At 48.5% G+C, this 24,200-nt stretch overlaps 2 protein-coding genes across 2 annotated transcripts in view; both read right to left on the bottom strand.

Annotated features, from left to right (window-relative positions):
* Positions 1–880: 880 nt before the first annotated feature.
* Positions 881–6,823, bottom strand: RFLNB (refilin B). Its single transcript, XM_034069095.1, has 3 exons — positions 6,583–6,823; positions 4,975–5,084; positions 881–3,707 (listed from the first exon to the last, which is right to left on the bottom strand). Exons 1-3 carry the CDS (start codon positions 6,784–6,786, stop codon positions 3,377–3,379), a joined length of 645 nt encoding a protein of 214 aa, XP_033924986.1. The 5' UTR covers positions 6,787–6,823; the 3' UTR covers positions 881–3,376.
* Positions 6,824–11,061: 4,238 nt separating this feature from the next.
* VPS53 (VPS53 subunit of GARP complex) overlaps positions 11,062–24,200 on the bottom strand; it is a 66,314-nt gene continuing 53,175 nt past the window's right edge. The window contains exons 19-22 of the mRNA XM_034068887.1: positions 21,326–21,395; positions 17,455–17,592; positions 14,368–14,472; positions 11,062–14,016 (exon numbers count right to left, since the gene is read on the bottom strand). Coding sequence (XP_033924778.1) covers positions 13,846–14,016; positions 14,368–14,472; positions 17,455–17,592; positions 21,326–21,395 — 484 coding nt within the window. The 3' untranslated portion in view covers positions 11,062–13,845. The remainder of the gene's footprint in view (positions 14,017–14,367; positions 14,473–17,454; positions 17,593–21,325; positions 21,396–24,200) is intronic.

Genomic DNA, 24,200 nt, shown 5'->3' with positions numbered 1-24,200 from the left:
GATTTTTAAAGGTTTTTCTTACTGGCTTTTCAAATGGACTTTTTATACAGCAATTCATGTTTAGATACATGGTTTTCTCCTGTTTAATACTTTAAACACTGCATAACACTCAAACGCTTGCACAGACTTTTGCAGGAGCAGCAGCATGGTTTTGAATAGCTTCAGAGCTCCCTAGATTCCAATAATGTCATTACATGCAAACCTAGAGTATTTGCAAGCAGATAACCAGATGAACAATAAAAGTAAGCAAAAAAATCCAATTAAGAATTAATTAACTGATGTTCAATTCTACTCTGCCAGAGATACAAACAGAATTAGCACGCCTGCAAATTCGGAAAGGATTAAAGAACAGATGAAGCATCCAACTACTACAGTACTGCCCTCAAAACAGTAGTTTGTAACTATTTTGTTTTTATAAAGGTTAATGAAGAACACAGTCCAGCCTTATTTTACACTGTATTTTCTAATCTATTAAATTATCTAACATTGAGCATCTACGTTTTTAACCATAATTAAAAAGAAATTCCTGCCTGATAAAATACCTGTTGTACTGGAAAAGGGCAAGTGCTTCACTTGTAAGATATGCTGAAATCCACACCAGAAACTCTTTAAAAATAAAACTATGCCAAATGAACAAGTCAGATATCCACTGGAGAGGATTTTCAGCTGTCTTCAAGCCACGTTTTTAATGTCTTAAAGTGATATACCCACAACATTTGGTGTTGTTTTGATTCTTTTTTAATGTAGTTTTATACAGGAAATGCCTTCCTAGACTATCTGAACAGCAGTAACACATAAGGGAAACAACATGGGAGCTGGGATGGGCAGGATATATGTTTATTTCTAAGTAAATACTGTAACAAACACTGAAGTTGTGAATGAAAAATAAAGAGACTTCCCTATCTGATGGTTTTCAGATCATTTATTAACAATAAAGTAAAAGACAAATTGAAAATTAGAAGGAAGGGGTGGGAAACGTCACAGACATCAGAACACTTGCACGAAGCTAATCAGAGCTTTGCAAATGCTGGAACATAAATAATTTAAAAGGTATCTCTACCAATTAAAATGTTTAAAAGAGGCACATAATTAAGTTTGTTTGCTGTATAAAAATCAGGTGCTTTATCCTAAAACCATATGTAAGGGTCAGTTCATTTCTAACTAGAGACAATAAATGATTACAACTTAAAATAATCCTCTCTTAGATCTCTTGCAAATGAATTCATTGGAAGAGCATTGTCAGAGCAATACAGGATCCGTGTTCTTCCAGCATCCTGTGTCCAACAGTGGCCAGCACCAGATGTTTCAGGAGCAAGGTACATGGAACTGCCAAGAGAGCGATGCTGCAATAGCTTTCCCAAAGGAGTTCTGTCCCTTTGAAACCCCACACGCATAGGACTTGAGTTGTGCCTTCTGCTACACAGCAAGTACATCCTGGGGCAATGTTTAGGGGAGAACTGCAACATGGGTATTTAAGTCACATTTCATAAACACTGGAGTCTGAAACCAACACGTTTAGTGAGAAGACAGTGCTGCTCTTACCCACTCTGGAGCAAGGCCTACCTGACTTTGGCATCCTTTGTCACCCTGGGATTGTTCCAGGATCTGGTTTTCTGAGGCATGTACCAAAGATTAAGGACATTCTGTTGTGAGCTAATAAATAAAGAAGCAAAACAAAACAACAAAAGAACCAAATCACACAAACCTGCCTTCCTGTTGCATTTTAGTCTCCCAGATCATTTCAGCTCCCACTCAAGTGCACTTCCACACCATTCATCACACTTGCACAAACACATGTTAGCTACAGCTCAAGAACAGGCTCCTGAGTTTTGAACTCTCCACTGACAAGTCACTCTTGGGGCAATGCTTTAGCAAAGTCCTCTTTAAAAGCAGGTGCAGGGCTGATATTATACCACAAGGTTACCCACACCTCAGAGGAGCTTTGGAATACATGGAAAAGCCTTGTCTAGACAGATCAAGTCTACCAGCTGTTTCTGAGTGGCCACACCACACTGACCACCAACATAGCCAACACTAGCCCATGCTCTCAAAAGCAGATGCTCTCCACACTACACTGCTCCCTGTCAATATAGGAAGAACAAACTGGGTAAAGTAAGAAATCTCTCCAACTTGTTTTCATTAAAACACATGATAAACTAACACACATAGCATCCAGATGGACTTTCATAGTATCTGAAGTTATTCCCTTTGGTCCCCAACCTCATAATGCACTTGGGACTGGAGGGGTTATTCAGCAGCCTACAGACAGGCAGACGCTGCCCCATCCCAGTGACATCCTGAATACCAAAGTCCAGAGAGGACATGGACCTTTGCAGTGAGAAGCTCAATGGAGAAGCAGAGCTACAGCTGTGGATTTTGGTATGCAATAAAAATTTGCCTGTCCTTTGCTACCTTCTAATTCTTCACAACCCTCACCATGACAGCATCTCACACTGATCCCAGCATCTCCTCCATTCTAGGTCCCTGTATACACTGTGCATTTTCCACCTCCTAGTTACAACTCCTTCAGCACAGACAGTACAATGCTGGTAAAAACTAGGCACCAGTGGTTTTCCACCACCACATTGTCAAGACCTGACTTTCCAACAATACAGGGATAATCTTTGGCCTGATATTCTTCATTACAACTCCTACTACATGCACAGAAATGCCAGCATGTTACACAACTACAGCGCTGTAGAAGTTGTAAGATCAGAAGATACACCATTCCCCTACAGAACTTCAATTACCTGATGCTTTCCCTGCTGTCTGGAGCTGCAAAAGCAGTTTATCTCCTGCTCTACTCAGAACTCCTTTTCTTTCCCACTCACACCTTCAAACCGGACACGACTGCCATAGGACACCATTTTAAACTGCAGAATTCTAGATTTTTCTGTGTTAGTTTTTTCCAGCAATTTCCAGGAGGTGGTTCTAGAGAAAACAGTCTCGTGATCTCAACTGAAACGAATGACAGCTCTGGCTATCTGTAACCAAATAACCTGGTAGATTCCCTATAAGAGAGCAAATCACCCTTGTTTTTGCACATCACCACAAAGCCTCAAATGGATTTCCACCTGCCAGGTACTATTCCACATTCTTTCTTACCTGTCAATATTTTCTCTGGGAAAATACTTCCCATTATTTTCATCTGATTACTGCACTGTGGGGAAGGGGAGGGAACTCATGACTTTAAAAGTGAACAAACAAGTTCCTTACTAAGTTATGTACCCACAGAAAACCGCGTTCAGGCCGTTCTGATGCTTAAAGCAGGAATTAAGAGCTGAGAAAGAGGGTCTGTACCCGCTTTAGCTAGTGGAGTTAGCACAGTATATTAGATGGGACCGAGATGGATCAGATCAAGAGAGACAGCTGTCAGTCAGCAACCATCCAGGATGCAGTCGTTCCCAAGGTATTCTGAAGTTTCCAGCTCTATGCTGGAGAGGAACCGCCGCGTGGTCTTACGACAGTTGTAATCCAGCGTGGTGGTGTAGACAGTCTTGGCGTGCTTCGGGTAGATGATGGTGGTGCTGGTGAAACGCTGGGGCTTGTTGCGGGGCTCAAAGTGGACCTCGACTTTGTAATTGCGCCATGTGCAGTTTGGGACACAGATGACTGTCTGACTGCAAGAGGAAACGCTTAAGCCCACTGGCATATAGATGTCATCGATGAAGTGCTTCTCTGAGTCATATTTAACCGAGGATGTATATCTGAAATACAACAGAGACGTGTGTGAGCTCTGCAGGCTGCTTTGTCTGCAAAGCTGAGCTGTCAGGTGGGGTGGCTCCTCAGCTTCACACCTACCACTTCAACACAGGAACAGCCACATCACATTGTTCTGCTGGTGTCTTCCTCATTTATGGGAAGAAAAAGCCTTTCATTAGCAGCACACCCAGCATTGTCCCTGTTTTGTCCAGCTGCCAAATATCATCTCAATCCTTGTGTCTGCTCTTTTAAGCCTCAGCTCTATAAGCCTAAGAACCTCATTCAAACTCCAATGACTAAACCCAGAAGCTTACATCCACATTTGGGCTTTGCACATGAGCATCTTCATTCCTCAGAGTGCCAAGTCCATGGCAGCACATGTTATTTTCCCAGTTACCCTCTGGCAAGAGCCACACAGGGGTTCTCTGGGATTGCTCACAGCATAGGGCACTCTCTGAAGGCAAACTTCTAGAGATTCAACTGGAAAGAAAATGCTACAGTTTACACACCAAACTCCACTGGCAAGAAAATCCTCTGTGCTAGATTACAGAAGTTTTCATCTCCTTCACACTATGACAGCTCTGTGTTAGCTTTTCTACAGTGTTGGCTGCCTTGAATTCCAGCCCCAGCACAGGCTTCCTTTACCCACACCAGACCATCCACTCCTTTTACCCTCCCCTGCATTAGGCTTCCGTTTGATTGTACCTGTCTGCCTCTGCTTGCACAGAGATCAACTGGGAACCTTCATTTCTCATTACTGCAAATCACCACATTCAAAGGAATAATTCACATGCTGTGATGCAGCACATTAAAAACCCAGCAATTATGTACTCTCTAAATACCAACTTTTCTCTTAGTTCATAAACCAGCCACAGCTGATAAGGTAGAAAGTGCTTATTATAAAACTATGAGGTTATGAGAGCAAAATTCCTTTCCCCTAATAAAACACTCCTAGAAAGAAGGCTGCTTTGAAGATCTTCCATCATGATTGCTTTCTGGTTAATTGGTTGAAAGACAACATTTTGGAGCAGTGCAATGAAGGAAAAGCTGGAGAGTAAAATATAGGTAAGTCTTCCTGGGGAAAAAAAAGCCCATATGGGATTAAAAGAGGCTGAACACTCCTTCAACCTGCACAAATGTCCAGGAACGTACAGCTGCATGGAACAATAGCTCTGCAAATAAATTAACTTGACTCACAGGCACTGATAAGGCCTAACTACTCCTTTACATGCTAACTCCTTCAAAACTAGGTGGCTGTAACATAGCATTTACCTTATTTCCTTTGGTGGTAAAGGGTCAAACTCAACTCCTTCGCCAAATGATAAAGGACACAATCTTGGAGGGCAGCTGGAGAGAACAGGGCTGGGGGAGAACACAGAGTTCTGAAAAGAAATGCAAAAATTATCCCTTTTATGTTACAATTCAGTATATGTTCAATAAAATGTATTTATTTAGCCCTTGGTACAGAGCTGTCAAGGTTAACATTTACATCCAAGAGGATCTGCTAGTCAAAGACATGCCTACAGGTACGACCTGCAGGTCTCACCTGGCACTGGTCTATAGCAACAACGATGTGGCAAGGTGTATTTTTTCAAGTCCTAACTCCAGGAACTTACTTCAGCAGAACCACTCTGGAGGATGAGAGAGGAATACAGCCCCTCAGTGCAGCATAGCTTCATTCAGCAGGAACTAGAGCCCACTCGCTGGATGAGCTCACCTTCAATTTATAGCTAACATTATACGAGCATACAAGCACACCCTCCTTGCTGGAGTCATCAGATACACCCATGGGCAGATCACAGAAGGAAATTATTGCAGGGCATCTTGCTGGGAGCAACTCCTTGTTTCATAGCTACTCCATGGCTACTATTTGAAGGCATTAAATTCAACCTAGTTCACACACAACCCATTGGAAAGGATTAACTCATTCCCATCAAGCGGCAATGCACAGAGCATCCCTGTGCTCCTCTTCTGGACAGGCAGCACCTCAAGCTGACACTGGCCCAGCACCGCCCCACAGCCAGAAGTAAACGAAAGTGGCCCTGAAGGGGCCTTTTTGAAACCACCTCTGCTTTCCTACACAGGGCCAGGGGACTCTGGGAATCCCTCCTGCTCAACACATGGTTCTCCTATGGCCTTTTCCAGTTCTATGGCGGCAACCCTGCAGAAAAGGGATGTTTCCTGCAGTTTCCAAAGTATTTGTACCAACTGCTCAGCATCAACATCCAAAAATGGTTTTGTGAAAAACTAGGACCTCTCTATCTGATACTATCAACTGAAGCCAAAAGTTAACATAGAAACTTCCTACTCTGGGTCACTCTTCGGAATAGTCAGAATTCATTTTCCTGTGGGATCCTTAAAAGATGTGCTGCAATGCTGTCCCACCCCCTACCTGGCTCAGGAGAGCTGGGGCCTCCCTTCGATTAGCAAGAACAGACCTCAAGGCCGGTGCTTCTGAAAAGCACCACCAGTGCTAACAACACATCCCCAGTGCTGCGGGCACCACGGCTCCCAGCGGGCTCCCTCCCGGTGTCTGCGCCTTAAGGGATACGGCAGAAGGGAGGGAAACGTGGGGCAATCTTCCCAAGCTGTCCGCAGCCCCCTCGGAGCCCCAGCGCCCGTTTTCCACCCTCCCTTTCCTCAGAGGATGCTGCGGGAACTGGAGCGCTGCAGGCGGAGAAGCCGCCCCCGGGCGATACCTCCCGGCAGGGTCCGAAGGGCAGCAGCGGCCCCGCAGGGCCCAGCACCTGCCGCAGCGGGACCGAGCCCGGGGCCGGTGACACCGGGTGCCCGGGGTACGAGCCCCGCTCCGTGTGCAGCCGCAGGCGGAGGGTCCCGCCGGCCCCGCGGTGCGCAGGGGCGGCCGGTGCCGGTACTCACCGCGGCGGCGGGCGGGGGCAGGTCGGGCTCCGGCAGCCCGTTGGTCGCGGTGCGGTCGGGGCTGCCCGAGGACGGCAGCCAGGGCGGCAGAGCGGGCCCGGGGCTGGGGGGCAGCCCGGAGTCGGGGCTGTCGAGCCCCGTGTCCCCCCTCTTCCTCATGTCCGGGAGGTCGGGCACCTCCCGCAGGCTGAGCCGACCCACCATGACCGAACCGCTCCGCTGCGACTGCTGCGGCCGGGCGGCGGCGGGACGGGCGGGGCCGGCGCCCGGGGGTGGGGCCTGGACAGGGGGCGGGGCCTGCCCGGAGCCCCATCCCGTATCCCACCGTGTCCTTGTCCTCTCCGGGGTTCCCATCCTCTCCCGGTGCTCCCATCTCCGTATCCCAAGGCAGCATCCCTGGCAGGGCACTGCGCTCTCACTCCCATCCCCGGACACATGGAAGTGGCCAAATCAGCTCCTGACAGGCTGCCCTATAAAGTTCAACCTATTGACCTGATGCGCCACCCATTCCTATGCCAGCATGGATTTCGGGGAGCACAGGAAGAGCCAGCCCCAACTGCTCCTCCTGCTGGGCTGTCCCCACCTCCAACATTAAGATTTCCTCAACAACAAGGGTTCCCTGTGGGTTTTGGCAGTCAGGTTAAGCCCCCCAGGCCCCCTGGACTGAGTGTCACAACTGCCTGAGATGGAGGGTGCAGGAAAGCAACCCGGATTGTTAGCAGTGTCCATGCACTGCAGCCAGATTCATTAAGTGAAGTGGTTTTGCTGAGACCAGGCCTCTGTCTGCCTGGGCCCTTCCGCTGGGTGCAGACAGGCCATAGTGGTTAATGCCAACACTGACAGGTACAGCAGTGAATAACACCCTTCAAACCTCAGTTTTCCTCCCCATGGTGCTCCTTCTCACCGCTCCATACCAAGAATTCAGATTCAGGCGGCAGCGCTGCCACCTTCATTGTCTTCTTCAGGCAAAACTGCTGAAGCTGAAATAAGAAAACAGAGGAAAAAGGTTTTTTCCTAGCACCAGAAGGAACCTTCATTGGAAAACACTAATGAAATAATTGCGCCATGTCATCAGATTCGGTGGGGGAATACTCCTGTGGAGGGAGAGCGCCTGCCTGCAGCCAGCCAAAGTCAACACTCCCCTGTGCAGTCACAAGCAGCCTGGCCCGACGGGCCCAGCACAAGTGAACCCAAACCCCTGAAAAGAATTCCTTCCCTGCCCCAAAATTAAAAGCAGAGCAGAGTTTTCAGCCGTAGGCGTCTGTGGTTTGCAGCTATGCAGTGCTGGGAACTCCGGAGACTTCCTCAAGGAATTTACATTCCTTTGAAGAAATGCTATGAGGCTGTTTGTCTTTGCTGAAAAATGCAGATGGAAAGAAACAGAACATTAAAAGGTTTTGACTGAAATCTTTGGGGTCTGAGCAAATGTGCTGGGCAGGTGTTTTCTTCTGTTTGATTTAAATGCAACCCAAAAAAAGAGAGATTCTGGTCTCCGGGAGCAATGGGAAAGCTGCTTGCTCCTCGCTCCAAAGCCTCCCATAAAAGCCCTTTATGAAATTAGATGCCTCCGAAGGCGCTGGAGCAGTTTCCAGATGAACACCATCATTATTTCAGAGCTGCTGTGCAGCTCCTGGGCTCAAAGTCATGCTGCCAACAACCGAGTTGGTAAAACCTAGGAATGAGGGGAACTTGTGGCACCTCCCAGCAGCCACCTCTGTGGGTTGTGGGTGTCCTCATGGCTGCTCCCATAGGGATTAGTGCCTGGGTGTGAGGGATCCAGTGCTGGGAGCTGCAGCCGGGGATGAGCAGAACTGCCCTGGCTTCTGGAAGTCCTGCTGCTCTCTATTTACTAGCCAAAACCCTCCCACTCTGGCCTGGCTTGGCACAAAGGGCAATGTTTTGTGCCCTTCTAGGCTCTCATTTCTGGCCTTGGCAGGTGAAGTGGAGGTGTTAGAGCACGCAAGGGGCCTCAGACCTGAGTATCTCCCACACCACCACCATCTAGAGATGTAAATTTGCCTGCTAGGACAAAAAGGAAATGTTCAACCATAACTTTAACTACTCAATAACTGAAATACTATTGATATCCACCACATACAGGGGCCCTGCTTCTAAGGCACACATACTCTGCCCTCTCAGAAAGCCCATGTCTTCTTAAGCCTCTCAAACCGTACTGATCCGTGCAATCCCGGATGGCATTGGAAATCTCTTCCCCTGCCTGTACATCACAGCCTGTTTGTCCATGTTATTTACTTTTTAACTGCCTGTGCACAGCCGGGACAGACCACATTCCAGTATCTTATCAAGATCCTCCTTCCATAAAGGACTTCCCACCAGGCCGGGTACACTTGGTTTAATCAGCAATGGAACAATAGGCACATTGATGTGGTGCAGGGGGCTGTCACTGCGGGCAGAGGGAAGCAAATCAGAAGGACCCTGAGTTATTTGATAACGATGGAAAACTATTTCCAAAGGATGGGAAATGCCAGGCTGCTCACTGTGGTGCAGACCAAGAACTCGCCAGGCACCAGTCACAGCAATGCTTGCAAGCAATGGGATTGATGGGAGCCCTGGGAGCAGCTCGGCTGCAGGGATGAATGCTGACGGTACATGGCTGAAGTGGCTCTTTTGATCAGATTTTACAGTCCTGCTGCCACCACCCTGAGAACCACTGAGCCATGAGCCAAGATGAGCCCAGGGATCCAGGAAGCTCCATGTGCTGCAAGTGCCAAAGGCTGAGTCTTTCTCTCCCTGCAGGATTCAGAGCCTGATGGCAGCCCCATGGGCTCCCCATGTCCTGCTGGGAATGGGAGGGCACCACAACTTCCCAGGGGCCTGATCACAGGGAGACTGGATTGAGAGCAGCCCTGAGGAGAAACATTTGGAGGTGGCGGTTGACAAGAAGCTCCCCATGGCCCTGCAGTGTGTGCTTGAGCCCAGAACCCCCCATGTGCTGGGCTGTATCCCCAGAGCATGAGCAGCAGGTTGAGGGAGGGGATTCTCTCCCCTCTGCTGTGCTGTGGGGAGACCCCTCCTGCAGTCCTGATCCAGCTCTGGGGAAGCAATAGAAGAGGGACATGGAGCTGTTGGAGTGAGGCCAGAGGCCATGGAGATGCTGCGAGGGCTGGAGCAGCTCTGCTCTGGAGCCAGGCTGAGAGAGCTGGGCTGGGGCAGCCTGGACAAGAGAAGGCTCCTGAAGGGAAGACCTGAGAGCAGCTCCAGTGCCTAAAGGGGCTGCAGGAAACCTGGAGAGGGGCTTGGGACAAGGGCCTGTAGGGACAGGCCAAGGGGAATGGCTTGAACCTGCCCGAGGGGAGACTGAGCTGAGCTCTTAGGCACAAGCTCTTCCCTGTGAGGCTGCTGAGGCGCTGGCACAGGATGCCCAGAGAAGCTGTGGCTGCCCCATCCCTCTTAGTATTCAAGGCCATGTTGGATGGGGCTTGGAGCAACCTTGTCTAGTGGAAGGTGTCCCTGCCCAGGACAGGGGTTGGAACTGGATGAGCTTTAACATCCCTTCCAACCTGAACTATTCCATGCTTCCATGAAACTGTCCTGGTGACCCTGCAGCCCAGGTAAGGGCCCAAGGAACACCCCCTGGTCCCGCTTCCAGCAGGGACCCACTGGCACTGGTCCCAGGTCTCCAATACCCCCAGACACCTTTGTGCTCACAAAAGCAAGGCTGGAAAAGTACTGGAGCCCACCTGGACTGCGGCTCAGGATCGGTGGAGCTGCTTTGGCTAAGGAAAGGGAATGAGCACACACTTTAACCTAGGAATTCTGGGTGGCAGTAGCACTATTTGGTGTAAGCAGCCCCAGCAGAGCAGGCACACAGAGGAACATGCTCTGCCACAGCCCAAAGACAAACGCTCCAGCTCATTTGCCTGAGCACAGCAGAGCTGCGGCTTGATGCTGCTGAAGAGCATCCGTGTCTGCCACCCGCCCATCTGCCGCCAGGGAAAGGCTTGTGGAGGCTTGGACATCAGCACTGGGATGCTCAGAGTCACGCTGTAAATCTGGTGAAAGAAATAAACACCCGTGTCACCCGGCACAGGCTGCCCAAGGGCGGAGGGGCAGGAGCAGGAGGAGGAAAGCAAATGAGTCATTAATTCTCCAAGCGAAAGCAACTCTTCCAGCGTCACGCATCGTGTGGAAAAAAGGCACTACCTCTTCATGTCAAAGGAAAATGAGGCTCTCACAGCAACCCCTCCAGCAGTTAAAAGTCACCAGAAATGATCTGCTAATTTAGGGGCACAAAGGCAGCTGTGCTGAGCCGGCAGCACAGTGCAGGAGCTGCTGTGAATGCAGATGCTGCTGGTGGAGAGTTGCTTGCTGGAGCAGCATAAGGTGGAAAAGCCAGAAGAGAGAGAAACTACAGGACAGAGCAGAGCAGAGAGGCAGCAGAGAGCCCTGGGGCTGGCGTGGTTTGGGCGAGATCCCTCCCAGCCACTGGGGCTTTGTACAGAAGACGCTGAACACCAGTAAGCACTGAATTCATTTTAGTGTCACACTCCGACACAGCCAGAATTACACCTCAGCCAAAACCCATAAAAAGTGGCATTTTATACAGGAAAAAAAAAATCATAATCCTTTATTCTCCAGAGATGTAAACCCCAAACAGCTCACATATGCATATACAGACGTGCCAAACCCGATAAATACCCAAGGGCTGGGGGACAAACCCTTACACTGACAGAAGAATGCAGACTTGCTGTCTGAAAGTAGAACTCCAACCACCCAGACCTGCAGCACTCTTGAAAGGCTGAAACTAAAATGACATTTCTCCTTTTATTTCCTCTTGTCTACAAAATGAAATGTGGAGAATGAACCAGGGAAGCCTTTGGGGAAAGACACGCGACGATTAACTGGAACATCATCCTCAGCCATTCATAATTGAGTTAGAGTCATCCACAGACAGAGCAAAGAAAAATGAATCTAGAATGGATTATTTATCCCCCCAAAGGAATAATGAATCTCTGCAAACCCATGTTCCCTCCTCCCTGGCTACTGCACTTGATAACGTGTGAACCATCCTGCACATGCACCTTGAGTTAATCTGGCCTTAGGGAATGGCTGTTCACAATCCCAACGTGCTTTCAAACACCTTCTTTTGGCACCCAACATGTAATCAGGAGAATAAATAAATGAAGCAGCAGCAGACTTGGGAAGACTGGGGAATTTGGAATGACGAGAAACTGCCTTCCCTCCCCATTAGTACTGTTACTGCTGCTCTGCAATGGATATCACCACTATGGAGCTCTGCAGCTGAGCACCCCCAAGGCCCAAGCCTGAGGACTCCTGAAAACACATCCTAAAGGGTTGGTGTTCGCATACCTGTTGGTGCACACTTTGCTGCAGCAGGAGGTCGGTCTGAGCAGCGTTAGGAAACCTGACAGTGAGGCTTTCATCCCTGCAGATTTATTCTTCCTGCTCCAACCCTGTGCTTGACTCCTGCCTGTTCAAACGCAGGCTCACCTGCCAATTGGGCAAAGGGAGGATGGGATTTTACCGAACAGGCACCAAATTTGCCCTCCCACAGCCACAGGACTAAGGAGAGGGAAAGGGACCAGCCTGCACCCAAGAGGGGACAATGCTGAACCATGAGGCAGATACAGGCTGAGCCCAGGTTCTGCCTCACTTTGGGATTTTTCATTTTCCCTTTTCCTTCCCTGATCCTGGTGAGAACCTGGATTTTGGGTGGACAGAGCTCATTTATCTTGAGTATGTCTTATTCCTCCCCCCCCCCAGCTGTGCAGCAGGAAGTAATTCAATCCCTAGTGAACACAGCCCCTAATAAGTAGTCCTAAGGCCCAAACAACCTGGTGAGGAGTGTGACCCACCCAAGAAGGCACCTGACACCACGATTGCTCCTCACCTGCCAAACTGGTACAGGACTTCTTTCTCCTGTACATGCAAGTGAGGCTTAAGTTAGAGTAAAGCAGGCACGACTGGTCAATCTGCTCGTAAACCCATATGGGATTCAACTGTTCATGGTTGGGCCTTCAAAGTCCCCCAAAAAGGGTACAGAGAATTTGGGAATCCAGTGTTGCTAATCATGAGGTGATGTTTCCCTCCACTGAGATTCCTTAGGGAAACTCCCACTGTGGGCAGGGTGCAGATGTACACCAAACCCAGCCCTGCTCCACACTAGCTTTGTGGCTGGGTGCCAGCTTATCCGAAATCATTTCACCTCTGGCTCTTCTCCTCTCTGCACTGGTGCAAGCTGAAGCTCAAAGGAGGAAAGGAAGACCCTCAAAGGCTGAAGCTGGTGCAAGCATCCTGTCCTGGGAAGAGGCTCCCTGTTAAAGCCATTTCCAGCATCTCTCCTTACAGGGCAGCAAAGGTGCCAAAGGGACACACCCCTGCTGGCATAAGCGCAAGGAGCTGGTGCTGTCTGACACTTGCTCCATGAACAGCCCTTTGTGGAGAGAGGGCGAGATGCTGTATGGGAACTCCCATCAGGGACAGCAGTGAGTCCAACACACACGAGAAACAACAAGCAGCTGGAGATGGGCTCTGCAGATGTCTGGTTTGGCCTTTAAGCTGTAACAGCAACTGAGGCTGCTGCTTGTTGGCAGGAGGTTTGCCAAGGTGCAGAAGGCATTAATTCAACCCTTTCCTCCTGTTCAGAAAGGATTTGCTTTGCTGTTTTACTGGTGGCTTACATATGCTTGTCCTGGGGTGAGGGGAGAAATCTGCTTAGGGTTTCTCTCCTGGGCATCTCATTAATCCAGTGGAGCTGCAGAAGCCTGGATCCCAGCTGTTAAAGGGGTTGGGGATTTGGTGGTAGTGATGGTTTGGGGTTAGTTCTCCTCCTGCAATAAATAATAAAACAGAGGAACAGCTCTGCAACAGGGAGTGAGCAGTAACACTGAACTCTCAGGCAAAATCCTCAGTGCTGCAGCAGGAGCTCAGCCAGGCTGAGGGCTGGGACACCAAGAGTATCACACCTGGATATTCTCTGAATCCTCCTAAACTGCTTTTGTAGCTGCTGACTTCCATACTGACTCTATTTTCTCCACCACACAGACCCACCAATGTCCTGGGTTTCACTCCTGCTAAGCTGTCTCAGAACAAACACCTTGGTCAGATTCTCTCTTGGTCTGAATGGAGATGCAGCACCACAGTTTATGATGGTTAAGAGATCACAGGACATGGGGATGATGGGACAGGGATTTTTCAGCAGCACACTGTCAGTCACACACGTGAGGAGTTTTGCTCCCAGTCACTGCAGCCAGTCCCGAGCAACAGTTTCCTTCTGCTCACTTAGAGTCTTTTCTTGATTAGCTTCTCCAGTTTCCGTATCCGAGAGGATTCCTGCTCCGGTGTGGGAGCACTCAGTGAGAGGGAGCCGGTGTTCTCCACGCCGGACGGGGGGGCCGGGAGGCGCTGGCGGAAGAGGTCCAGCATGCTGCTCTGCTCGCTCCTCTTGAGGCCCTGCAGGAGCAAACAACAGTGAAGCACCATGGTCAGACTTCACTGACCGGGGAGTAGGGGTGCATGACAATAGCTGCAGGAGTCAAACCGCCACCTTTTGTTCACCCACCACAAGCTGGATGTGCACCTCTGGATGATCCTGAGACAACTGAGCTCAGCCCCAGGAGCCACAGCAGGTATGAGTATATAAAGTGAACTGCAAAGCTATTCAGTAGCGACTCCACAAGATACACCTGCCTCAGAATGCTTTTCCCACTCCCAAACCCCTCTATATTTCTACTGAAAAATGTCACCAACAATCTCAGGGCGGTGCTGGTGGACAAGCAGGAATTCTGTGGGACAGGTTCTAACCTTCATGTCTAGTATCTTCTGGAAAGTGTCGTTGCTGCAGTCAGCAAGGAGCTTGATGTAATTGTCAACAAACACAACTGGGGGTTCGTGTGGAGCCATAACCACCTGCCAAGACAAGAAAAAAGAGATCAGACAAATTCTGTGAGTTAAAGCCAGCGCTGGGTCAATCCAGGCACACGAGAGACAGCAGGACTGGCTTCTCTAAAATAAAGTGCTTAAGGAACAAGGAGGCTGATGTGCTGCTAGTATCTGAGAGGTAAAGGTGAATGAAGTAAAGTAAGGAGCAGGAAGATGGATGGGGTCTCTTTCTGCACAGCAGTGGTGCCTGGACCCAGGGGGCTGCAGATCTCGTTTCAAAGAGCAGCAGAACTTTGTCTCTATGCCTGTGGGCTGGCAGGCCCTGGTGTATTGTCAAAGCTCAAGATTTCATCTTGTTGCATGGGGAAGACTAGTGGGGAGTTGCTTGAGGGAGAAGGGCAGTGCTGGTGGTGGTGACAGAAAGTCCGCATCAGGTCAGGCAGCCTGGATGCAGCCCATACCCTCACTTTGTGTGTCCCTCTGCTCCCTGCTGCCTGGAGGCAGAGAGAGCACGAGGGAATCTGACAACACTGCAGTCCCTCCCTCTGTCCCCAGGATAGCACAGACAACCTGCTGTGCAGTATTCCTGCTTCCAACATGGAATCTGATGGGTAAGTGGTGCTGCATGCAGCTACTCAGTCCTTTGGGTATGCTCCTCTGGAGAGGCTGGGGTGCAGTGTCTGACCCCCTGCTGACGTCTGCCCCAGAGCTCACCCCCTCTTATTGCCAGCAACAGTCAAGGCAGGAAAATAAATTAAAACAGCCTTGAAGCTGGAAAGATGATTACTCATTGTTATATTTTCCTTACATAAGCAGCAAGCTCCATAGAGAACACACCTTTTGATAATGCTGGGCAGCAAAACCATCTTTCTGGGGAAGTGTGTGTGTGTGAATGTGTGTGCATGCAGGGCAGAAACAGCACAGGACCAGACTCTTCCCTGTCTCTGAAAACATTTCCATATGTTTCCACTGACCCAGCTCACCCCACACTGTATTCTGTCACAGAGACATTTCTTTCTCTCCCTGCATTTCAGACCAATGAAACATCATAGCCATGTATACACTTATAAATCCTTAATTTACAGCCCTTGTAAAAATCTTCTGCCAAGATGAAAAGCTGGAACTTCAGACAGCAGAGCCAGAGGAGAAAGGAAACAGCTCCATGGGATGTGTGTACCCTGACGCCCTCCTTCCTGCTTTCATCTGTGCTTTGTAGGGCTTTGCTAAATGAATTTGTTTGTGCCATCTTCAGGCTCATGGATACTCCTACTGAATTACAGCTGCACCAGTATAAGCCTGGGCATGCTGCTGTGTGGTGGTACTGCTGTATGCAACAGAGGTATCGTTTCTGAGCTATCTTGGAACTAGGTAGTAGAGGCCTGAAAACGCCATGGAGGAGAGTAGTGGCCTGGGCTCCTGACAGGGTGAAACAGCTCTTAGAGAAAAGGCTTTGACTTTGGAAACAGCAGAGTCTGAGCACTGATAAAAAGAGACAACCACAAGGCAAACAGAATGGCCAGAGATGACCAGTCTGCTCTGGGCTCCTGCAAGGAAACCTTCCTACAGAAATGCCCCATACCTGGCAGTGTTCAAGGCCAGGTTGGACACGGCTTGGAGCAACCTGCTCTAGCAGAAGGTGTCCCTGCCCGTGGCAGGGGTTGGGACAGGATGAGCTTTAAGGTCTCTTCCAACCCAAAGCATTCTGTGATTCAACAAAATCACCTGCTGATCACTCAGGGCCTGATTTTGTCCAACAGCTCTGTGGAGCACTGAGCACTCCACAGCAGGGCAAGCATGAGATGTCTGAAAATGCAGACAAACTGCTACTGCCCAGCCTGCAGACCAGCAGCACCCTGCATTCCCTGCCCAAGGCACTTGCGATACTGCTTTCATCTCAATCCCAATGAAGCCAATGTGATACTGAGGTAGACAAGTTAATTCCATTACCTTTCTGATTCATACATAAGCTCCAAGGAAAAACCCATTTCTATATGCAAGAGGCTCCAGTTTTTGCTGCTCCTCCATTAGCAGTACCAGGGTATTTTTCTTCAGGCCATTTATAAGAAAATTTAGACTTGCTCTAACGTAACTACTAACACCTCAATCACCTTACTCCAGAAGCATGGAACTGCAGAACTAATTCTGAATTCAGAATGTAAACTCAGCCAGAACATTACCTTGGGGCCCAGGAGCAAAGCCACACTGAGCAGGAACCATGGAGAGCCTGGGCTCTGCACCCCCTCCTTGTTTTGGCTGTGGTTTACAGGAGACTGGCTGGCAGCTGCCTGTCCTGCCTGACCCCAGGTCCAACTAATTCACTCAGAGGAACACCTTCAACATCGCTGGTGAACAGGGGACAATCCCATCCCCCAGAAGCTACAACTGCACAGCTCCCATGGCTTCTCCTGGGATCAACCCAAACTTCTTACTCCAACAACAAGGGGGAAGGGGAGGTTGCTTTGCTTGTTACTTTTTATGAAGACAACACACTGCTTTTGGGTCATTTTCCAGGCACCAGGTCTGGAAAATGAAAAAGGACTCTGGTGAATACAGTAACCCAGACATGTTTGCACTGGCTGTTACACTAGACAGTAAACAGGTGACTCAAGCACGGCTTGGCTCCCCTGCATGAAGGAGTCTGCACAAAGGCCTGGAGTAACCTGAACTGGAGGGTCTGCCTTGCAACAGACACTTATGGATGCTAGCTCTGATTTTCACAAGCTCCTGAGGGAATCTGGTGCCCCAGCTCTCCTAGTGAGCAGAACTTGAGCCCTCGGTTACCTTGAAAAATGAGGATGAAAACTCAAATGAGATGTTAAGAGAGTGGGGGCAAACCCAAGGCAAATAAGCCAGTTCTGTCGAACAGCTGGCAGCGCACCCGGACAAGCTCACATACGTTCATGTGCAATTGCAGATTGCTGTGTTCAAAGGAAGGGCCCCCTGGAATTTGCTCGCTCCGAATCCCAGTCCAGCAGTCTGGCTGGCAGGTTATCAAAAGTCTTGAGTTACCTTCAGGATCATTTCAGCCCGAGTCATGCCTTTCACCACTATCTTTGTGTAGCTGGCAGGAGCCTTCCTCACCACTTGGGACCCAATGGAGGGCAGATCCAGGAGAACCATCTTCAGAGAGTGAGTGTCCAGCAGCAGCTGCAATAGTTAATCACACCCTATTATTATCAGCCTCTGTACCTGCTATAATCCAACATCCTTAGAAGTTTAACACTTCTCACATTGGAAAAAATTCTAGTAATTAGACTGCAGGAAGAGGAGGGGCTGACCCATGTAATGTTACTTCAAGGAGACACGGTCCCCCATGGCCACATAACAGCATCGTTCACTGACTTGAGCAGAGCACTGCTCTGCTGACTTCAAATGACTTATGTGCCAGATGCTGAGCTGCCATAAGGCAGAGATTTCCATCCAGTCCTCTTCCCCTTGACAGTGTAAAGTGAAATAATCTCAATTAACTGTAGCTGTATCATTATTTAGATACTGAGGTCAAATGAATTAACACCATGCTTTCTCCTGCCCCCAGCCACCCACTGTGTCAGCTTTTCTGCTTACTCAACCACTTGATATTAAGATTTTTCTTTAAAAAGAAAGCTGCAACACAAACAGCTCCATGGAGAACTGCTCAATACCCCGTGTCCACTGAAACTCACAGCCTGCATGTTGCTTTTCACTGTACAAGTGGCTAAATAAGCAGCAAGGAGCAGCCATTAAGTTTAGCCAGACAAGCACTGATGACAAAAGGCTGTGGGTTAGAGTTTCTTATAACAAAATTACACCAAATACCACACTCTTCTGATTGTCCAGGGTATGTTTGAAGAAGTAAGATCAGACCAGCGAAGGACAGACTCTGAAATCAAACTAGAGGCAGAGGAGCACAACTGATTTACACAGCAATGAGTGAGAGCTCTGTGGCTGTCAGCACACCCAGTGCATTCCCTGCAAAGGGGCTCTCAGGACCACATGGAAACTTGTTCTTCTTGAGCAACACACAACGTTAGGTTGTGTGTGAAGGTTCCCTTCAGAACCCCTCAGCAATCACTGTGGACAATCTGAACACTTATGGTACAGCTTTCAGCACACGTGGGAATTCAGTGCAAATACAAAGGACTGAGCTGAGGAGGAGGGATGCTGCATCACACCACTTCAAATCTGGTCCCTGTTATCTGCAGCAGCGTATCATTGCTGTGTGCTGCCTGTTTCACGGTTTGCAAGAGATGAATCAATGCCATCAATCTCGTCCTGGTAAGCCAGGAAACCACAGCACAAATGAGCAGTTCTGTGCACCCCGGAGCTGCTGGAGCCTCAGGCTGTCATAGCTGGATTCCTGTATGTCTATGAGCGACCCCATAGATGGAAGATTTTTCCATGGTTGGAGAATTCACATCTTTCCACGTAAACTCATGTCTAATACGAGTTTTGTGCACTCTGCAGCTTTCCCAGGCTCTGTCCACTCACCCTATTTTCCCCTGTTACCCATTCCAGGTCCCTGGCATTACTGTCTCACTGCCAAAGCTTGCTGAGACAGAGGACTGTCAAGTCAGAGATACAAACACAAAGTGAAACCCTACTGGTCTTGTTCCCTGCACTGAACACTTCCATAAATAATGCCCTAGTGCCTAGATTTCAAACATATTAGGAAACAGCTCTGTGTTTAGGACAGGAAAGGCCTGAAAAGCATATTCCACAGCAACATTTCCACCAGAGAAAAACTGGTGGGGAAAGATGCACCAGAGGTGTGTTCAAAAGATGCTAAAGCAACTGAGGACCTGTATGCCGCAGAGCCAGAGGAGGTCAGCTTCTGAAGACCTCTGTACATCTAACCCCAGGAAGGTATGTCCCACTTATAAATGACATATTCACTGTGAATCAGGCTAACAAAAACCTTCCCAGTCTCCTTTAAAGAAGCAAATTGGGCCTGTTATTCCATTACAGTAATGTTAAAACCTTTTAACATTAAACACAAACCCACTGCTGGCAACTGGTTAATCAGTTTGGATGGTTATTAAGAAAAAGACTTTGTTTAATCACTCTCAGGTTTGCTCACTGCACAAGATGAACAGAAACTCTGCTTCCCTCATTTGCTTCCCATTAAAAAAGAGTAGGGTTTTGATGTAAAGCTCCTGTTTCATTTTGCAGACAGACACTGCTCAGAACCCATCTTTGATGCCTAAAACCCAAGCAGCTTTTAAGGCCCTGGTTTGAAGTTCATAGCAGTGCCATTAGGGACAATTCTGCTTTTGTTTAGTTAGCCCACAAGGAAGCAGCTGCTTGTGCAGGGGACAGCTGAGAACCTGCCTCATTCAAACCTCATCCTCACAGAGCAGCAGGGTCCCAGCCCACAGGCAGGGGTGAGAGATGAAGGGTCTCAAAGCAATAAATACCCTGTGCTGCCCATGTGCAATTCAGGGACGGGGACTTCTGTGAAAGGGCAGTATTTCAACAGAAATGCACACATTAATGCAAGTGGCATTAATTCAATGCGCTTCCTTCCCTGAGATTGTGTCTCATCATCTTGCAGTACCTACAGCTCTCAGTATAACAGGGAGGCAGGTTCATGGGAGAATGCTGGGGAGTCCTGAGTCCCAGATGCCGGGTGGTCACTTCCCTGGGTCTCAGTCACTGAGTGGCAGAGGTGGGGACAACTCTTCCCCACCAAGCTGCATTGTTTGATGTGTATTTGCAACACCAGAGGAAGCGAGGCCTGGAAGGCATTTATGCAGGAAAGAAACTGTCCTGTCTTCAGACGCTGCAGCATCACTTGCCCACAGAAACAGGGCCTCCATTTATCCTTTTTTTCCCAGCAAAATAAAGAAAACTCTGCAGTGTACCTCCGTAACCCCATCCTTCCTGCACAGCTCTGAGGGGAGGAAAACAGCAGACTAAAGGAGGCAAAAATCTAACTGTACTCACTGGAACTCAGTCAGGACACAGACTCTGGCAAAACTACATCAGGCTGCAGAGGAGCCCATGAGGACACCACCCTCCAGAGGAGGCTCCCACAGCTTTACTTCCTCAGAGAGGAAGGAACCAGCACATGGGACCAGTGCACACAGTCACTGAGAGGATGCAGCATTGCTCTGCTGGAGTATTGCTGTTTGAACTCCTGAGCTGAGAAACTGCCTGGACACCTGGGGTTTTGGTTTGGGGTTGTTGCTGGGTCTTTTTGGTAAAGTTTTCCTGTTGTCTCACTTCCCCTCCAAATGAAGCTTCCTCCAGCAATTCCTTTTAAGGAGCAGACATATGTGTGAATAAAGGATTAACGCCATTACTGCAAAGGCCTTATTCACTGCCCACCTGCCACCCTGGCATTTCTTGAAGAGAAGGAAAGAGGAAGCATATCTCAACCAGCAACTATGAGTTGACCATGCCCCAGCTCTTCTGAGCAGAGAAGCGATAGGCTGAAGTTTAACCAAGGGAGAAGGCACAGAAGCAGCAGAGGGAGATGTGAGAAAGGATGTGTCAGAAAATAGTCTTCCTGAGGACATGGAAGCTTCTGGCAACAGCTTCTGCCACAAGCAATGTTCTTTTCCTTTGTGTGAGCACACTGAAGACAATCTCATCATGATACCTTAGACCAGTGTGTAAGAGGTTTGTTGTTCCTGGGTTATCATTAATTTGACCAGCAAAGTAAGAGCTCCTCTGCTTGGGAAGATGCCTACAGCCCCTCTCGCAGGACAGGTTCAGCTGTGGCAGGATCCCTATAAACTTGCTTCCACTCTGCCCTGTACAGTGTATCACTATTGCCTCATCTGCACCAGAGCTCAGGACATGTAACTTAGCTCTCTGCCCCTTTTGACCAAAAGCTGCCTTGACTTCTTGAACCCAGAAGTCATAAAACATGACAGACAATGCAGCTACTTTTTCTTACCTGTTCTGCCCCCACCATGCTGATAGGTTTGCACTTGAAGAGATGGTTAATGAACTTGGGAATGAAGGAGCTGCAGAGATGAAATACAAAATGACACAATTACATGTGAGTATTTGGAGTCATACAGTCTTCTGCAGTAAGAAAGCATGCAAAACCAAATCAGGATGGCTTTTGATAAAGACACTGTAAGTGCCTGGTTCTCAAGATGATTCCAGACACATTAAGTATACTAAATAAAAACCCAACAAACCCTAGGTATAATTCTTTTGCTTTAATCCATACTGATCTCAAAGTTAATTGAGAAGTTGCACACATACTCTATGTAAATAAATTGCTATAAACTACATGAAGTACTACACTACAAGGTCAGGAACAAGCAAACTATTGTACATAATAAACACAGCAACACGCCAGGATTAGCACAGCTATTCACACAGGAGAAGAATCCAGAACCTACAATTTACTGCGTACAAGTAATTCCATAACATGCATATTACACCCTGAACTTGAGGTCCAGCCAAGGCTGGAGGTCTGCTGGGCCCTGGACACTCACACAGAAAGGCACTCATCCAGAAACCTTCTGGCCAACACAATCAAGACAAGAAAAAGTGTAGTGAAAACACCATTACCCTGTTTTAGTAACGTGGGCTTCAGACTCAGAAGAACGACTAAGGTACATAGACTCAAGTGGGGAGAATTTGGCAAGGGTGGAAGCCCAGTATTTGCCAGCACTCTCCAGAGCACCAGCTCTGGTTTTAGCTTTCTGCTTCCTGGTTTTAGGCTTTGTGGTAATTTCTTTCCTCAGTGGAGGAGCAGATGCTCCCTTCTAGCAGAAGCACTGGCTGAGCACCTCCAAGACAAGCTCCTGCCCAACCTACTCTATTGAGGTGCAGCCCCAGGAAAACTCAGGAGCTGAACATGAGGAGAAGGGCCAGCATGAACAACACAACCTCTGTCAGGATCACACCGCTCATACCCTTGGTCTTCCTTTTGCTGCCTTGTTTTTCAATGTACTCTGCTTCTTTCACATGGCCTTCTTTGGCTGAATGCCTACCAGGCTCATGTTTCCAGGACCTTGCCATGACCTGGTGGCAGGTCTCAGATTTTAATGACACTCTTCTAAGTTCATGTAAGTCAGTCTGCTTTTTCCCCTTTTTGAACGAGGAGCCATTTATGATGATGATCTAAATTCAGTGTGGTTTCCCCCTTGATCTGTCAAGCTATTTGTTTCCTTCTCACAAAGCAAGGAGCACGGACAGCATCTTGTTTGTCCTGCCACCTGTTTTCCAAGCCAGGACATTTATTTTTTGCCCTTTCTCATGGAAGGATGACAAAAGTGTAACTCAGGCAGAGAGCATGCCAAGCTGCTGAGAAAATCCAAAGAAATGGTTCAAGGAAGAGTCCAAGCAAAGGCTCCTTCCTTTCCCCTTCTCTCAGACACAGCCATGACCTCTTTCAGTGAATCATCCTTTCCTGGAGAGGCATCAGGGAGAACAATTTCAAACTACTGTTGAGAACCAGCTACTGGGCTGCCCCAGACAGCTTTGAATTTGACCACCAGAGAAACAACCTTGGCAACAAAACACAAATAAGAGGAGGGAAACAAGCCCTATCTCCTCTTGCACAAAAGCATGACAGCAGAGATGCAATATATCTGGTTTAAAATCCATTTTTCAGGTGCACAGCTAATTCCCAGAGGGCAATTACAGTGCTAAGCACAGCTGGAGCTTAGGTGATCCTATAAAATGATAACGAGTAGCAGCTCTGGGTGCAGCACCTTGCTACAAGCTGAAGAGAGCAAGAAATCAAGTCTATCTTTGATCCTGCAGCTAGGTCCAACTGTCCTTCCCTCTGTAAGGTCAGACATGGAGCTAATGCTCATGTTCTATATGAGCGAGCCTCTCTTTTTACGGGGTGGCAAACCAGCAGCCAAAGGACCCCCTCCCCTCTCTTTTCTTAATCTTCTATATAACCACATGGTCTCCCATAGACAGCTCTCTGTCTTGTATGAAACAATTCCCAGGCCCCTTAGGATGGCCACCCACAATCAGTGCAGAAGGGTAAAGTGACCTCCCATCCCCACATGCCTGTTATTTCACGCTGCCTTATTGGAAACAGCTTCTCAACTCCAGCAGGACAGACAAGACAAACCATAAGAACCAAGGGCTGCTCTTGTATTCTGGGAGGGGTTTTTGGACAAGCAGAGACCATCAAGAGCAGTTGCACTTAACTAAAAAATTCACTTGAGTCTCTTGCCTAGGCTGGACTGAGTGCTTGGCTCTCTCAGTGTACAGCAGGCAATCCTGATGCAAATAATACGTGCGAATTCAATGTTAATGCTCTGCACGAGGCTTTGTACTCTAAATGCCTTCACTCCCTGCACATCCACAGAACTAGATTGGATGCCAGGACTCATTTACAGTTTCAGCTATAAAACCAAATCCAGCAAACCCTCCATAGAAGCAGACAAGTCCCCAGCATAATAATAAAGCAGTGCGAGAGAGATTAGGAACCTAAAGCAGAGAAACCACAGCATCTGAGAGGCTCCCATCCAACAGGAGTGGCTCTGCCAAAGCCTGTGCTTTCTTAATCCCCTGCACTGCTGATGCATCAAACACAATGCCTTGCTAAGCAAGGCAGACAGAGATGCAACCACAGTCTTGTCTGTCTGAAGGAAGATGAGCTACTGCAGGGCATCATTCAAAGCATCCTGGTGTCACTGAGTCACTGCAGCTGAGAAGGGTTTTGCTTTATACCCTGCTCCAAGGCAGTGACCAGCCCTTGCAGCTTGGCCAGGCTTAGCTCAGCTCATTGTTTCCAAACCTCCAGGAGCCTCCTTGTCATGATCTTCTTCCACCCAACTCCTCTCACTAAA

Source organism: Melopsittacus undulatus, chromosome 13 (assembly GCF_012275295.1).
Source record: "Melopsittacus undulatus isolate bMelUnd1 chromosome 13, bMelUnd1.mat.Z, whole genome shotgun sequence".
Lineage (NCBI taxonomy): Eukaryota > Metazoa > Chordata > Aves > Psittaciformes > Psittaculidae > Melopsittacus > Melopsittacus undulatus.
The sequence above is the reverse complement of the archived record's forward strand: the minus strand, read 5'-3'. Positions and strand labels throughout refer to the sequence as shown.

What these genes read in the sequence shown, in the direction of transcription:
- RFLNB (XM_034069095.1), bottom strand. Translation starts at nt 6,786, where the DNA reads ATGGTGGGTCGGCTCAGCCTGCGGGAGGTGCCCGACCTCCCGGACATG. An exon ending in TGCCCCCGCCCGCCGCCGCG is followed by an intron (nt 5,085 to 6,582) that starts GTGAGTACCGGC and finishes ATTTCTTTTCAG; the next exon opens with AACTCTGTGTTCTCCCCCAG. An exon ending in TTACCACCAAAGGAAATAAG is followed by an intron (nt 3,708 to 4,974) that starts GTAAATGCTATG and finishes GTTGTATTTCAG; the next exon opens with ATATACATCCTCGGTTAAAT.